The 18,046-nt window shown below is 38.9% G+C and overlaps 2 protein-coding genes across 2 annotated transcripts in view; one reads left to right on the forward strand and one right to left on the reverse strand.

The window, feature by feature from the left end:
- CDH8 (cadherin 8) overlaps positions 1–18,046 on the reverse strand; it is a 369,599-nt gene that overhangs the window by 287,357 nt on the left and 64,196 nt on the right. The gene's annotated exons all lie outside the window — the stretch shown is intronic.
- Positions 8,913–9,150, forward strand: LOC136140545 (thymosin beta-10-like). The gene has a single exon (XM_065898691.1). The coding sequence runs from the start codon at positions 8,985–8,987 to the stop codon at positions 9,102–9,104; it is 120 nt and encodes a 39-aa protein (XP_065754763.1). The 5' UTR covers positions 8,913–8,984; the 3' UTR covers positions 9,105–9,150.

Consider the following 18,046-nt stretch of genomic DNA (forward strand, 5'->3'; position numbering starts at 1 on the left):
AATGTGCATGTTCTGTGAAAGACCTGCCTCTAGACCCCAGACTCATATGCCCAACATTGTGCTTGACAGTTCCACATACATACTCCAAAGAAATCTCAGTGTCACCATGACCCAAGCAGAACGCTCAATCCCTTGAACTCTCCTTTACCCACAACCCGCTCCTCATTTCAGGAAGTAGCAACACCATCTACCCAATTGTTCAAAGCAAAAACCTAGAAGTCCTCCTGGTTCCCTCTCTTCTCTAAGTCCTACATCCAAATGAAGTGTTGCCACATCCTCTAAACAATATCCCTAAACTGTCCTGTTTCCTCATCTCCACTGTTACCCACATCCTCAGACCAGTGAAATATCATCCCTTGATTGGCCCACATAAGGGTCACTCACCTAAATGGTCTCCCCTCTTCCACTTGTATCTCCCTAAAACCCTATCTACATACCATTGCCTGAGTGATTATTTTGAATATATATATATTTCAAAATATGTATATAAAACATGTTGTTGTCCCTAGTTTAAAACTCTTCAATACTCACCCAACACATTTAGAAGACATTTAGAAAATAAGCTAAACACCTTATCTCAATCCATGAGAACCTATTAACTGACCTTGATCTTACACTCCAACTTGACCTCATAATACTGTACTCCTAGCTCACCACTCCTCAGCCACCCTACATTACTTTCTGAACCCTACAAGTTCATCTTGTTCCCTGCTAAAGGCATTTGCACTAATTCCTCTTTTCTATCCATGGATGGATACTCCTTGTCATTCACATCTTAGCTTTAAAAAAATCGCTAATTCAGAAAAGATTTTCCAGACAAACCAAACTAGTTACCCAGTCATTCTACATTACGTGACTCTGTTTCATCTTATTTTCTTACTCTCCAATCTCAAATAGTAGAACGTGAGCTTCATGAGAGTAGACGATTTACCTATCTAGCTAGTTTGTACGTTGGTGGCTGGGAGAGTGTCTCACCAATATAAAGTGCTGTGTAATAGACTGCTGAATAAAAGAACAAATGAATGGAGACAAACACAGTGGTAGTAAAATGGATTTCCATCGTCTAGACTGTAGACACTTGAGAGAGATAAAATTTGGAGGATGCCTACTGTCCTCTAGATTAGCTTGGGATTCAGAATAGCTGTTTGCAGCTCAGTTTCATGCCAAGATGGTACTGAGCTTTTGACAGAGTGGCCATTCTACTCTTAGTCAAAACCTAGCTGCATACATTGACCAAATAATCCCTCACTACATCTGGGTGAGAACTGGATTTATTCAGATATATAAGACACTCAACAGAAGTGTGTTGAATGACTATTTATTCTATTTTCTATGTACTGTTTATTTGAAAAGTATAAATATACTTGAGACATAATCCCTTTTCTCAGATCTCATAATTTAATGGGAGTAGTAAAACACTAAATAGAAAGTGAAATTATATTATGGAGCCCAGAGGCTGACCACAGAAGATTTCTTTTATATAAGTGAATGCCTCATCTCATTCTCGAAGCAACATAGGGTTAAGTGAGAACAAAGAAAAATGGAATCAGGGTTAGTGTCAACCAAAGAAGAGAGGTAAGTTACCAAAGCCTGTGGAAGAAAAATCTAAATAGAGAGAGGTAGACACAGGACTTACACAGCATAGCATAATGGTAAAGAGTAGATGCTCTAAGATCAGGCGGAACTGGATTTGCATTCCCGGTTTACCCTATACATATATATGTATATACGTGAGCCTCTTTGGGGAAGTTACTTATTTTCTCCTTCTATAGATGAGAACAATGAAGGCTTTGAGAACACTGCTCATTCCCTCAGAGGAGCGTTGTGAGGTTGGAATGAGACAATAATAAGTGTAAAGCATGTAATGCCACATACCCTAGCACTTGAGTGGCCGGTAAGTGTTTGCAACACTCAACTGAAAGGCATAGAGCGACAAGAAATGAGTTGAATGTTGATTAGCATAGAATCTATAATTCTTGCTAGCTTTGGACTAAGATACTTGTAACACAAAAATAAACCTCTACTCTAAGAGTTCTCAGTCATTTCTTCCTAAACACTGCTGGAGGAGGTACCACTGTCCATTTGATACTCAGTATAGCAGTTTGAATACTGCCTTATTGGCTGTGTCACCTTTTCCAAATTATTTAAGTTTTCACTCCTCCTTTTAAAACAGGAATAACGTTGGTGTCTGATTTACTAAGTTTGTTCTGAAGACTTAATGAATCAGATGTATGTAAAGCACGTATAGTTTAAAAGATATTGGTATCTACATATTCACAATCAATAAAAGCAATGTTCCAGGTATGGTTCTGATTTCCTCATATCCTAGACAAGGCTTCTCCAATTTAAAGAGTCTGTCAATAATACAAAAACAGAAATAAAAGTAAAATGTTTATATATATATATACACATATATATATACACACACACACACATAATTAAAGTCCTACCAATGTTAAAAGAAAGACAAAAGAAAACATGGTCCAAAACCTAAGAAAACAGGTTCAAAGAAAAGCAAGCTTATCAGATTTACTGCAGTGGAGGACTAGATACTGTGATCCATTAGGAAGAAAATCTGGCTTTTGAGTTTCACAACCTGGGTCTGAACTGAGGTTTCATTCCTAGGAGCTATGTGATACTAGCACATGCTTAAGCTCTCTGAGCCTCCTTTAAACGTTTTTTTAAAGAAGACATGAAAATACCCACTGTTCAAGATGGTTGTGAAGATTAACTACAATAGTACATGAGAAATGTGCTCTATCTTTTTAACAGAATGTGCATCTAGATGGTCACAAAGCCTGTTTCTCCATTAGAATTTCTATCCCTGCCCAGAGAGGGGTGGTAGGTGACACGATGCTCACACCTCAATCAGTCCTGCCAAAAAGTCAATTTCATTTTGAACCTAGATGCATGATAAAAAAAAACAGGGATTCAAGTTTATCCATGCGGATATGTCACCACTCTTACCCCTAAAGCTTACCTAAACTCATAAGTGATGTGAATCTCTGGGAGCATCCTTACTCAAAGGTCAGCTGTGAAGGCTAAGTTTATTTAAGAGTTAAGAGCAGAAACCTGAAGAGGAATAATACCTTCTGTAGGAATTCCAAGCTCAGGGAGTCATCGGCAAAGGCTGAGAGATTAGCTTCAAGGAAAATAGCTATTCCAAGACACTGAGGAGAAATTAGAAACAACCAGCTGGTGTGAATCAAGAGAAATATGTTGCGAAAAGGTGGTGGAGCCAGCTGCTTACAGAGAACTAGACTTTCTAACAGCTTTCTCAAGCATGGTGATTTTTTATGTGTGTGTGTATGCGTGTGTGGGGGGGAGGTGTTTCATTATTTCCTATTTTTTTTTAAATCCTTTGGATCCAAACTGTACAATGAATGGCTGTAAAATGTGAAAAGAAACGTGGCTGAATCAAAGGATGTTTTGTGATTTCCCTTCATTTTGATAAATCACAGGCAGAATGGATTTTAACATCTTCAAAATCAGAATACCTGTTAAAGGACTCTGAAAGAATTTGAGTCCACGGCCCTACTTTAAAGCTTCTACCACCCACTGTGAATCCCTAAGATCCCACGTGTACACACACACAAACACACACACACACACACACACACACACACACAGAATCTGAATCATCCTCGTGCACTAAGACCTGCTCCAATGTTGTGGAGATTACAAGGCTTTCTAGCTAGTGGTACTTTTGCTTCTTAAGATTTATCCAAAAAATGAACAGCTGCATAAATGTCTGAACAAGACTGGAAATTCTTCTTTTTCTTTTTTTTTTAACATCTTTATTGCAGTATAACTGCTTTACAATGGTGTTTTAGTTTCTGCTCTTTAACAAAGTGAATTAGCTATACGTATACATATATCCCCATATCCCCTCCCTCTTGTGTCTCCCTCCCACCCTCCTTATCCCACCCAGCTAGGTGGACACAAAGAACCTAGTTAATCTCCCAGTGCTATGCAGCTGCTTCCCACTAGCTATTTATTTTACATTTGATAGTGTATACATGTCCATGCCACTCTCTCCCTTCGTCCCAGCTTCCCCTTCCCCCTCCCTGGGTCCTCAAGTCCATTTTCTAGGTCTGCGTCCCTATTCCTGTCCTGCCCCTAGGTTCTTCAGAACTTTTGTGTTGTTTTTAGATTCCATATATATGTGTTAGCATACGGTATTTTTCTCTTTCTGAATTACTTCATTCTGTATGACAATCTCTAGGTCCATCCACCTCACTACAAATAACTTGATTTCGTTTCTTTTTATGGCTGAGTAATATTCCATTGTATATACGTGACACATCTTCTTTATCCATTCATCTGTCGATGGACATTTACGTTGCTTCCATGTCCTGGATAATGTAAATAGAGCTGCAATGAACACTGTGATACATGACTCTTTTTGAATTATGGTTTTCTCAGTGTATATGCCCAGTAGTGGGATTGCTAGGTCGTATGGTAGTTCTATTTTTAGTTTTTTAAGGAACCTCCAAACAGTTCTCCATAGTGGCTGTTATCAATTTACATATCCACCAACAGTGCAAGAGGGTTCCCTCTTCTCCACACCCTCTCCAGCATTTATGGTTTGTAGATTTTTTGATGATGGCCATTCTGACCGGTGTGAGGTGATACCTCATTGTAGTTTTGAGTTGCATTTCTCTAATGATTAGTGATACTGAGCATCCTTTCATGTGTTTGCTGGCAATCTGTATATCTTCTTTGGAGAAATGCTATTTAGGTTTTCTCCCCATCTTTGGATTGGGTTGTTTGTTTTTTTGATATTTAACTGCATGAGCTGCTTGTGTATTTTGGAGATTAATCCTTTGTCAGTTACTTCGTTTGCAAATATTTTCTCCCATTCTGAGGGTTGTCTTTTCATCTCATTTATGGTTTCCTTTGCTGTGCAAAAGCTTTGAAGTTTCATTAGGTCCCATTTGTTTATTTTTGCTTTTATTTCCATTTCTCTAGGAGGTGGGTCAAAAAGGATCTTACTGTGATTTATGACATAGAGTGTTCTACCTATGTTTTTCTGTAAGAGTTTAATAGTGTCTGCCCTTACACTTAGGTCTTTAATCCATTTTGAGTTTACTTTTGTGTATGGTGTTAGGGAGTGCTCTAATTTCATTCTTTTACATGTAACTGTCCAGTTTTCCCATCACCACTTACTGAAGAGCCTGTCTTTTCTCCAATGCATATTCTTGCCTCCTGTATCAAAGATAAGGTAGCCATATGTGCGTGGGTTTATCTCTGGGCTTTCTATCCTGTTCCATTGAACTAGATTTCTGTTTTTGTGCCAGTACCAAACTATCTTGATTACTGTAGCTTTGTAGTATAGTCTGAAGTCAGGGGCCTGATTCCTCCAGCTCCATTTTTCTTTCTCAACATTGTTTTGGCTATTCAGGGTCTTTTCTATTTCCATACATATTGTGAAATTTTTTGTTCTACTTCTGTGAAAAACGCAAGTGGTAGTTTGATAGGGATTGCATTGAACCTGTAGATTGCTTGTACTACAGTCATTTTCACAATGTTGATTCTTCCAATGCAAAAACATGGTATATCTCTCCATCTCTTTGTATCAACTTTAATTTCCTTCATCAGTGTCTTACAGTTTTCTGCATACAGGTCTTTTTTTTCCTTAGGTAGGTTTATTCCTAGGTATTTTATTCTTTTTGTTGCAATGGTAAGTGGGAGTGTTTCCTTAATTTCTCTTTCAGATTTTTCATCATTAGTGTATAGAAATGCAAGTGATTTCTGTGCATTCATTTTGTATCCTGTTACTTTACCGAATTCATTGATTGGCTCTCGTAGTTTTCTGGTAGCATCTTTAGGATTCTCCATGTATAGTATCATGTCATCTGCAAACAGTGACAGTTTTACTTTTTCTTTTCCGATTTGGATTCCTTTTATTTCCTTTTCTTCTCTGATTACTGTGACTAAAACTTCCAAAACTATGTTGAAAAATAATACAGGTGAGAGTGGGCAACCTTGTCTTGTTCCTGATCTTAGTGGAAATGCTTTCAGTTTCTCATGTTGCCTGTGAGTTTGTCATATATGGCCTTTATTATGTTGAGGTAAGTTCCCTCTATGCCTACTTCCTGGAGGGATTTTATCATAAATGGGTGTTGAATTTTTGTCGAAAGATTTTTCTGCACCTATTGAGATGATCAGATGGTTTTTCTCCTTCAATTTGTTAATATGGTGTAACACATTGATTAATCTGCGTATTTTGAAGAATCCTTGCATTCTTGGGATAAACGCCACTTGATCATGGTGTATGATCCTTTTAATGTGCTGTTGGATTCTGTTTGCTACTATTTTGTTGAGGATTTTTGCATCTATGTTCATCAGTGATATTGGCCTGTAGTTTTCTTTTTTTGTGACGTCTTTGTCTGGCTTTGGTATCAGGGTGATGGTGGCCTTGTAGAAAGAGTTTGGGAGTGTTCCTCTCTCTGCTATGTTTTCGAAGAGTTTGAGAAGTATAGGTGTTAGCTCTTCTCTAAATGTTTGATAGAATTCTCCTGTGAAGCCATCTGGTCCTGGACTTTTGTTTGTTGGAAGATTTTTAATCACAGCTTCAATTTCAGTGCTTGTGATTGGTCTGTTTATATTTTCTATTTCTTCCTGGTTCAGTCTCAGAAGGTTGTGCTTTTCTAAGAATTTGTCCATTTCTTCCAGGTTGTCCATTTTATTGGCATGTAGTTGCTTGTAGTAATCTCTCATGATCTTTTGTATTTCTGCAGTGTCAGTTTTTACTCCGCCTTTTTCATTTCTAGTTCCGTTGATTTGAGTCTTCTCCCTTTTTTTCTCTATGAGTCTGGCTAATAGTTTATGAATTTTGTTTATGTTCTCAAAGAACCAGATCTTTGCTATCATTTCTTTTTCATTTATTTCTGATATGATCTTTATGATTTCTTTCCTTCTGCTAACTTTGGGGTTTTTTTGTTCTTTCTCTAATTGTTTTAGGTGTAAGGTGTTGTTGTTTATTTGAGATGTTTCTTGTTTCTTGAGGTAGGATTGTATTGCTATAAATTTCCCTCTTAGAACTGCTTTTGCTGCACCCCATAGGTTTTGAGTCATCGTGTTTTCATTGCCATTTGCTTCTAGGTATTTTTTGATTTCCTCTTTGATTTCTTCAGTGATCTCTTGGTTATTTAGTAGCATATTATTTAGTCTCCATGTGTTTGTATTTTTTACAGATTTTTTCCTGTAATTGATATCTAGTCTCATAGTGTTGTGGTTAGAAAAGATACTTGATTCAACTTCAATTTTCTTAAATTTACCAAGGCTTGATTTTTGACCCATGATATGATCTATCCTAGAGATTGTTCCATGAGCACTTGAGAAGGAAGTGTATTCTGTTGTTTTTGGATTGAATGTCCTATAAATACCAACTAAGTCCATCTTATTTAATGTATCACTTAAAGCTTATGTTTCCTTATTTATTTTCATTTTGGATGATTCGTCCATTGGTGAAAGTGGAGTGTTTAAGTCCCCTACTCTGAATGTGTTACTGTCGATTTCCCCTTTTATGCCTGTTAGCATTTGCCTTATGTATTGAGGTGCTCCTATGTTGGTGCATAAATATTTACAATTGTTATATCGTCTTCTTGGATTGATCCCTTGATCATTATGTAGTGTCCTCCTTTGTCTCTTGTATTAGTTTTTATTTTAAAGTTTATTTTGTCTGATATGAGAATTGCTACTCCAGATTTCTTTTGAATTCCATTTGCATGGAATATCTTTTTCCATCCCCTTACTTTCAGTCTGTATGTGTCTCTAGGTCTGAAGTGGGTCTCTTGTAGACAGCATATATATGGGTCTTGTTTTTGTATCCATTCAGCCAGTCTATGTCTTTTGGGTGGAGCATTTAATCCATTTACGTTTAAGGTAGTTATTGATATGTATGTTACTATTACCATTTTCTTAATTGTTTTTGGTTTGTTATTGTAGGTCTTTTCCTTCTCTTGTGTTTCCTGCCTAGAGAAGTTCCTTTAGCATTTGTTGTAAAGCTGATTTGGTGGTACTGAATTGTATTAGCCTTTGCTTGTCTGTAAAGGTTTTAATTTCTCCATCATACCTGAAATGACATCCTTGCTGGGTAGAGTTATCTTGGTTGTAGGTTTTTCCCTTTCATCACTTTAAATATTTCCTGTCACTCCCTTCTGGTCTGCAGAGTTTCTGCTGAAGTATCAGCTGTTAACCTTATGGGGGTACCCTTGTATGTTATTTGCTGATTTTCCCTTGCTGCTTTTAATAATTTTTCCTTGTCTTTAATTTTTGATAATTTGATTAATATATGTCTTGGTGTGTTTCTCCTTGGATTTATCCTGTATGGGACTCTTTGTGCTTCCTGGACTTGATTATTTCCTATCCCATGTTAGGGAAGTTTTCAACTATAATCTCTTCAAGTATCTTCTCAGACCCTTTCTTTTTCTCTTCTTCTTCTGGGACCCCTATAATTCAAATGTTGGTGCGTTTAATGTTGTCCCAGAGGTCGAGGTCTCTGAGACTGTCCTCTATTCTTTTCATTCTTTTTCTTTATTCTGCTCTGCAATAGTTATTTCCACTATTTAATCTTCCAGTTCTCTTATTCGTTGTTCTGCCTCAGTTATTCTGCTATTAATTCCTTCTAGAGAATTTTTAATTTCATTTATTGTCTTGCTCATCATTGTTTGTTTGCTCCTTAGTTCTTCTAGGTCCTTGTTAAACATTTCTTGTATTTTCTCCATTCTACTTCCAGGATTTTGGATCATTACTATCATTACAGTACTAATGTACATTATAGTACTACAATATAATTTAGTACATTACAGTACTAAATCATTACTATGATCCACAGTTTTATTACTATAAACATAGTACACAGTACTATCATTACTATGATCCACAGGATTTTGGATTTTGTCTCTTGCTGCAGCGACACGAGTCAGAGCACCGGGACCACGGGCTTGGAGCGCAACTTTTCGGATTGTTTTAAGAAAATGGCAGAGAAGCCAGACATGGGGGAAATCGCCAGCTTCTATAAGGCCAAGCTGAAGAAGACGGAGATGGAGGAGAACACCCTGCCGACCAAAGAGACCATCGAGCAGGAGAGCAAGTGAAGTGAAATTTCCTAAGAACCTGGAGTATTCTCCACCCCCGTCATCTTGGAGACCCTAGTCGTGATGTGGAGGAAGAGCCACCTACAAGATGGACAGAAGCGACAAGCTGCACTGTGAACCCGGGCACTCCATGCTGATGCCACCGGCCTCTGGGTCTCTGAAGGCACCCTCCAATCGGATTGCCAAATTCTCCGGTTTGCCCTGGGATATTATAGAAAAATTATTTGTAAGATTAATGAAAATAAAACATACTTCGTGGCAAAAAAAAAAAAAAAAAACTAAATTACATTTAGTACATTATAGTACTAAACATAATTTAGTGTTTTTATAGTAATAAATCCTGTGGATCATAGTAATGAGAGTACTATGTATTTTCCAAGATTTTGGATTACCTTTACTATCATTACTCTGAATTCTCTTTCAGGTAGACTGTCTACTTCCTCTTCATTTGTTTGCTCTGGTGGGTTTTTGCTTTGCTCCTTCATCTGCTGCATATTTCTCTGTCTTCTCATTTGGCTTAATTTACTGTGTTTGGGGTCTCCTTTTCTCAGGCTGCAGGTTCATAGTTCCCATTGTTTTTGGTGTCTGCCCCCAGTGGGTAAGGCTGGTTCAGTGGGTTGTGTAGGCTTCCTGGTGGTGGGGACTGGTGCCTGTGTTCTGGTGGATAAGGCTGGATCTTGTCTTTCTGGTGGGCAGGATCAACTCCGGTGGTGTGTTTTGGGGTGTCTGTGAACTCAGTATGATTTTAGGCAGCCTCTCTGCTAATGGGTGGGGTTGTGTTCCTGTCTTGCTAGTTGTTTGGCATGGGGAGTCCAGCATTGGAGCTTGCTGGCCATTGGGTGGAACTGGGTCTTAGTGTTGAGACATAGATCTCTGGGAGAGCTCCTGCCAATTGATATTACTTGGGGCCAGGAGGTCTCTGGTGGTCCAATGCCGTGAACTCAGCTGTCCCACCTCAGAGGCTCAGGCCTGACACAAGGCCAGAGCACCAAGACCCTGTCAGCCACACAGCTCAGAAGAAAAGGGAGAAAAAAAGAAAGAAAGAAAAATGTTTTTAAATAATAGTAAAAAAAATTTTTTTAATTATTAAAATTTAAAAATAGTAATAAAAAAACAAAAAAGAAGAGAGCAACCAAACCAATAAAGAAATGCACCAATGATACCAAGCACTATAAACTAAGATAAAAATAAAAATAGAAACAAATCAGTCGCAGAGAGCAAACCCCAAGTCTACAGTTGCTCCCAAAGTCCACCGCCTCAATTTTGGGATGATTCGTTGTCTATTCAGGCATTCCACAGATGCAGGGTACATCAAGCTGATTGTGGGGATTTAATCCACTGCTGAGGTTGCTGGGAGAGACTTCCCTTTCTCTTCTTTGTTCGCACAGCTCCTGGGGTTTAGCTTTGGTTTTGGCCCCTCCTCTGGATGTAGGTCACCCTCAGGCAACTGTTCCCTGCCCAGACAGGAGGGGGGTAAAGCAGCGGCTGATTAGAGGGCTCTTGCTCATTCAGGCCGGGGGGAGGAAGGGGTACGGAATGCTGGGCGACCCTGTGGCGAAAGAGGCTGATGCGACATTGCAACAGCGTGAGGCGTGCTGTGTGTTCTCCCAAGGAACTTGTCCCTGGATCCTGGGACCCTGGCAGTGGCAGGCTGCACAGGCTCCTGGGGGTGTGTGTGGAGAGTGACCTGTGCTTGCACACAGGATTCTTGGTGGCAGCAGCAGCAGTGTTAGCATTTCACGTCTGTATCTGGGTAGCTGCGGCTCACGCCCGTCTCTGGAGCTCATTTAGGCAGTGCTCTGAATCCCCTCTCCTCCTGAACCCTGAAACAATGGTCTCTTGCCCCATAGGCAGCTCCAGACTTTTTCCCGGATTCCCTCGCTGCTAGCTGTGGCACACTAGCCCCCTTCAGGCTGTGTTCACGCAGCCAACCCCAGTCCTCTCCCTGGGATCCAACCTTCGAAGCCCGAGCCTCAGCTCCCATCCCCGCCCGCCCCAGTGGGTGAGCAGACAAGGCTCTCAGGTTTTCCCTCTGTACCCCTGTTGCTGCGCTCTCCTCCGTGGCTCCGAAGCTTCCCCCCTGCACCCACTGGGCGCCAGCGAAGGGGCTTCCTAGTGTATGGAGACTTTTCTTCCTTCACAGCTCCCTCCCATAGGTGCAGGTACCCCTCCCTATTCTTTTGTCTCTGTTTTTTCTTTTGCCCTACCCAGGTATATGGCAAGTTTCTTGCCTTTTGGGAAGTCTGAGGTCTTCTGCCAGCGTTCAGTAGGTGTTCTGTAGGAGTTGTTCTACATGTAGATATATTTTTGATGTATCTGTGGGGAGGAAGGTGATCTCCACGTCTTACTCCTCCGCCAGAGAAGGTCCCCCTCTTTTTTATTTCTAAGTGAAAAGTATCTCTATAGGAAATTGTGGAAACCATAAGAATTGAAGATCGTGTACTGCATGGTGCCTAGCAAATTCTAAAGAAAGCATTGCTTTTAATACCTTTATTTACAGTGTTTCTGGAGAGGATATTTAGAAAAAAAAAACAAAACTAAATTTTAGAATCAGGCATGTTAGGACTTGAGTTCAATTTCCGACAGCTGGTGCCTGCTCAAACTTCTATTTTCTCCTTTGAAGTAGGTAGGTATGAACACACTTATTTAGTAAATTAGGAAGCTGAGGTTTGAAAGGTACACTATTTGGTATACAGTAATTGTTTAGGACATATAGTTTTCTTCCACCTTTCCCCCTTGTACGTGTTAACCCCCTTGACCCTGAAAACAAGATGGAATTTAGAAAGAACAAAGATTTTTCTGAAGTTCAACGCCACTGAATGACTTGTCCAAGGAGGCCCAGCTCATAAATAAATACCTGCAGATTCTAGATCCCCACCTTTTGGCCTCTTAATAAATATCTGCTAAGCTGAACACCAGTGTTTTTCTTCTTCTCTTGACGGGTGGAAAACAAACTTTTTGTAAAAAAATATTTATTTACTATATTTTTATTTTGGTTGTGTCGGGTCATAGCTGTGGCATATGGGCTCAGTAGTTGCGGGGCTTAGTTGCCCCACGAGGCATGTGGGATCTTAGTTCCCCAACGAGGGACCGAACCCATGTCCCCTGCATTGGAAGGCAGATTCTCAACCACTGGACCACCAGCGAAATCTCAAAAAACAGTGTTATGTAAAGAATTCAGAGAGGAGAAGAGAAGTAATTGAGGATCTAGTAATTGAGGATCTGGAATCAGACTGTAGGTAACTAAAGTTGACCAAATCGGGTTATCTGGTTCCCAGGTGAAAGGTCAATTCTCCTATTTACTGAGTGGAATATTCCACAGTGATTGAAGCAGTGTCTCTACTAATTTACCAAGTATTCTCTTGCTGATGGGTCTGAAACAGGTCTTTATTTATTAAACCCAAGAATTTCAAGATTGCTCAAAAACAATCACAAACATTACCAGAACAACTCCAAACCATTATTTATTTCCCACACATGAATGCTATTGTAGATCTAATTTCTAAATTGAAGTATATTTCACTTTAGGTTTGGGTATGATTATTATTACAATGATTAGGAGGAAATAAGGCAAATATGACTTTTCTGTAAGGTACTGAGTTTTTTTAAATATCTAAACAGTTTGGATAAAAATTGTATTAAATGTGTCAAGGAAAAGGCTGATCATTCCCCAAAAACGTATTTTTGTAACTGCACCATTCAATCGTTCGTACTTTTCAGTCATACAGAGTCATACAAACGTATCTTGAGTCCCTATTATTTTCCAGAGGAGTTACACACAGAGATGATGAATAAAACGTGACCCCTTCCTTCAAGAAATTCTCATCCTAGGTTGAATTCTCTCCTCCTGGAATATATGAGTCAATGGAAAAGAAAAATGGAATAGAGTTCATGTTTCGGGTAGTGTAAATCTGAGAGAAATTATACTACACTTTTTTCTCTAAATGAAGTAACACTCCTTTTCAGACTTAATACATGAATATGCTTTTTTCCCTTCGTTCTACATATTTGTTTCAATTCTTTCTTAGAAAAGCTTCATTCATTACTCTAGAGTATTGTAAATTTTGTCTAAGATTAAAATAAATGTCAAACAGGGTTAAAAGTGTATTTAAATTTCAGCATGGAATTGCTATTGCCAACTTACAAGGCTGTTGTGGCTCTGTTCTCAAATAATAGATGCCACAAGGAAATGAAAATAATCCAAGGACATGTGCATTTGATGGAGTTCATATTACAGTGAGACAGTCAGGCAAACTATGTGGTTGAGAGCACAGGGACTCCTGACCATGCATAGTTAACCAGCTTATCTTCCCTGTCCATACTTCTGTCCTAGTTAACTAGCCATTAGGAATCCCACTTTGGGGACTTCCCAGGTGGTGCAGTGGTTAAGAATTCACCTGCCAATGCAGGGGACACGGGTTCGAGTCCTGGTCTGGGAAGATCCCATGGAGCAACTAAGCCCGTGTGCCACAACTACTGAAGCCTGCGCTCCTAGAGCCCGTGCTCTGCAGCAAGAGAAGCCACCGCGATGAGAAGCCCGCGCACTGCAACAAAGCGTAGCCCCTGCTCGCTGCAACTAGAGAAAGACTGCGGGCAGCAACGAAGATCCAATGCAGCCAAAAATAAATAAATAATTTTTAAAAAGAATCCCACATTGATAATGGCAACACAACAAGAAAAACTACATGTAAATCAATTAGTTGGTAATTACCAAGTGAACTTCATTTAATGACACCAAATTGGGACAAGATCTGAGAAGATGTTTAAGTGGTGCTGACACTGTAAAGAATAACATAATAAAACAGAAAGACATTAAGATATCTATCAAAGGGTTAACTTAAGCCTGACTGTAAGAATTAGCTTCTGAGTATTTCTGATCTCTTGCTTTTCTGATTTGAATCTGATCACGTAAGTTTAGGTTTAAAAAATTCATGAAATTGGAAGAAACATCCAAAAGGGGCTTAGAACACAGTCAACACTTAACATCTAGCACAGTGTCTCTCCAATAGCAGACACGCTACTCATTCATTATTCACCAAATATTACCAGTATGTAACCAGAATACAACTGGGGCCCCAACTGGCATAGAACCTGTCCAGCACTGACTGAAAGAAGCAGCAGTTCAACAATAGATGCTAAATGCATATTTTTAATCCCTCTCAAGAATATGCTAAAGACAAGAGCATGTGCTAATTGTTCAGTACAGTATCTTTTTATTAGAAAATTATCTTTCTTCTCTCAATACTTTTGATAAAATTGGGGCAGGGAAACATACTCCTCTGATGATGGAAGTAGCAGAGGGGGTGAATATTTTTTTAAATTATCTTATGCACTCAAAGTGATGAAATATATTTTGGGGAACTTATGTGCTGTGTTGACTTTATGCTATATCACTGATGTGGAGACACACAAAACAGGTCGGCAAATTAAAAGTCTGATTACCAAAATAGATAGCTAGTGGGAAGCAGCCACACAGCACAGGGAGATCAGCTCAGTGCTTTGTGTCCACCTAGAGGGGATGGATAGGGAGGGTGGGAGGGAGACGCAAAAGGGAGGAGATATGGAGATATATGTATATGTATAGCAGATTCACTTTGTTATAATGCAGAAACTATCACACCATTGTAAAGCAATTATACTCCAATAAAGATGTTAAAAAAAAAAAGTCTGATTACTCCTGCAGCAAAGAAACATGTTAATATGACAAACTTGCAGGTTTTGTGGTGAACACTGGGAAACGTTAGTTCATGTGATATCTATAAATACCTCACAGGATGCACTTGAGTAAATGTTAGAGTTAAGACATCTTAAGCTCCATGAACCACAGCATCACACTTGTGTTTCCTGTGCCCTGATTTTTTACAGCATGTGTAGCCTGAATAAGCCTGAAATCAAGACAGCCAGGGACCTGTAAATGATGTGGTACAGCAAAATTATTGATAAAGCCCTTCTGTCTGTAAAGGATGAGTCCAGCACACTCTCTGGTAAGTGGTACAGGTTGTAATACAGAAGGCAAGACCCTTTGATCCCAAATAGTTTTTTTTTCCCCTCTCTGACTTATGTGTTGAGAGAAGGTACTAGAGATTAGACAGGGAGTAGGATATTTTTAGCTGAGAAGCAGCTCTTCTAAAGACAGACACCTTTAGGGAAATATTGCAGGAAGGCGCTAGATTTTACTCTATTTAGCAAATGTGCATAGGATTTCAATATTTGTTTGTTGAGTGAATCAATGTTGAAAAGATTAAATGACATGAGTGCAGAGTACCATGGGGAATGTAACTGGGTGTCGATCCCCCCTATTGCTTTTGATCAAATGGCTTAGTGCCAAAAATGATAATATTAAAAAAAACCTCAAGATGTGATATTTTCTTATTTTCCTCTCCAACATCAGGTCAACTATTATTTCTAATTCTTTATGTCTTTATGCCACTAACACTCCACACTCCAGTCTTTGGTTAAGAGTAATACTAATAATAATAGTAATAATAATAAACACAGATATATTTAAATGAGTGCTTCCTTTGTATCAGACATTATGCTAAGCAATACATATATACTTTGTTTAGTCCTCTCAATACACCTATGAAAAATCCCATATTATCTTACTTTTTCATTTGAAAAATATGGACCTCAAAGAAGTTGAGTAAATTGCCCTAGGTCCTTCCACTAGTGGGGAAAAACTGTGATTCAAAACCAAAAGGCTCTGCTTGCCTTCACTACTGAGTCTCATATTTACTCTACTGAAGGTAAAAGCCAGAAATAATTTCTAGGCCACCACTAACCTTTAACTGCAGCACCTTTATAGGATATTAGCAATTCCTATAACCCCTATGGCTCCTCCTTCTTTTCTCTTTACTCATTTAAAGGGATATGATTTCCCAGGCATCCACCATGCTAAGCAATTGAATACTGCAGGTCCCCTCACCAAGAGGAAATGCATTTTCAATATCATAATGCAAGTCGATGGGAAAATAGGATTTGGTTCACAGGAATTTGCCAACTTTGCTGGAATTCATTCATGACATAAGTTAGTAGAAACCTCTGATGTAGAAAGAAATAGAATAAACCTTAAATCAGTTACTGAATATTATTAGGCATCCTGAAGGCAGTGCCCATGTCTTCTTGTTCATCAGTGTATCTTCCAAAGTAGAGTTCTTTAGACCTCATGTTTAATAATTGCCTGATGAAATAAATTCTTTTTTTAAATTTCTGAAAATTACTTTTATTATTAATATGAGTTAAAATAAGCCAGTAAACTCTAATTTCTTGCATGAGTTTATTACATAGAAACAAAATACCAGTACCACAGTTCAAGAATGCCATGAGGGAATTCCATTCAATAACTAATTCAAACATAAATATATTTTGAGCTCCTTTACTGTGTTAGGTGCTGAGACTATAATGGTTAACACCAAGAAAATAATAGGGCTTCCCTGGTGGCGCAGTAGTTGAGAGTCCGCCTGCCAATGCGGGGGACACGGGTTCGTGCCCCGGTCCGGGAAGATCCCACATGCCGCGGAGCGGCTGGGCCCGTGAGCCATGGCCACTGAGCCTGCGCGTCTGGTGCCTGTGCTCCGCAACGGGAGAGACCACAACAGTGAGAGGCCCGCGTACCGCAAAAAAAAAAAAGAATAATAATGTATAGTTTGACTTGGGGGACAGACTTACAGTTTTCTTTGTTTTGTGTTTACTTTTGGTATTTGTGTTGCTAAGTGTTACAGAAGATAAGTATTGGGTATCATGTGAAAATGAAGGAAGAGATTTGACTCCATGAAGGGGTATCAGGGAAGGCCTCTCAAATGAAATAAATATTTAACTGAGATTTTTCAGAAAGGTTAGGAGTTAATGTGGAGTTGGGATGGCATGGGAGGTGAATTCAAGATAGAAGAAAGTCTATGAAAAACCCAGAGGAAAAAAACCCATGTAAACATCAAGAAATGGAAGGAGGCCAGGATGGGGGGAGCACAGATTATGTTGAAGAGGATGCGTGGTCTGCAGAAGGTTGACTAGAAAGGCAGGGGCAAGTCATGTGATGTCTATTAGAGATTCTCAAGATTTTATCTCCTATATGTAAAGAAAAACGATTAATGTGTAGTATCTCACATGATAATTTCAAAATGCACATCAAATTGTATCCCCTCTATGATTAAGTGTAGAGTGCAAATTGGGAAGGGGAGTAAATGGATGCAAGGAAATCACCTGGGATATCTTTTCAATAAATCATGAAAGTAGTTGATCATTTGGACCTCAAGGGTAGAAGAGGAAAGACTGGTAGGTGGAAGGACTGCACATATTTAAAATGTAAAATCTTCAAAAAGCACAGTACTACTTCCATATTTTTGCTTTTTTCCCTTCCATCTACTTGATATTTTTCTATACCAGAATACTATTAATTTTATTTGTTGTTCTTTGTGAAAATGTATTTAAAAATAATGTATCATATTGTTATTAGTGGGAAACTAGTATTATAAATACTAGCTCTTGTCTCCCAAAATCTCTGAGCACAAGACCAATTCTGTTTCACTTAGAAAATTGATACTGGTTAAGTATTATGAGAGAAAGACATGCTATGACTATGTGGAAACATTCCCTTTCAAATATCAAAGGACTGAGGACTAAACAAAGAATAACTGCTACCAAAAGATTCAATTTTCTTTCAAGTTATATTGGTCAACTTTATAAAATCATCTCAATTCATATAGCATGTTTGGAACATATGTTTCCCCTATTTAGAGACTGATGGGTGGAGTCTTCCACTCAGTTGAAATCTTTTCACGGCAGGATTTCCTGTATCTCAGGAGGACACATTTCTAAGTCAACTGACCACCTCTCATCTATCTGTTATGGAGAAAGGAGATATAAAAAAACTAGATATGGTGTTTGTCCCTCTTGGTTTTTCACACCCTCTCCCCTACTCAGGATTTCATGTCCAGTACCAGTCT

Source organism: Phocoena phocoena, chromosome 20, assembly GCF_963924675.1.
Source record: "Phocoena phocoena chromosome 20, mPhoPho1.1, whole genome shotgun sequence".
In the NCBI taxonomy this organism is placed as follows: Eukaryota; Metazoa; Chordata; class Mammalia; order Artiodactyla; family Phocoenidae; genus Phocoena; species Phocoena phocoena.

Bases quoted from the DNA above. Each gene is read 5' to 3' on its own strand.
- LOC136140545 (XM_065898691.1), top strand. From the start codon at position 8,985: ATGGCAGAGAAGCCAGACATGGGGGAAATCGCCAGCTTCTATAAGGCC.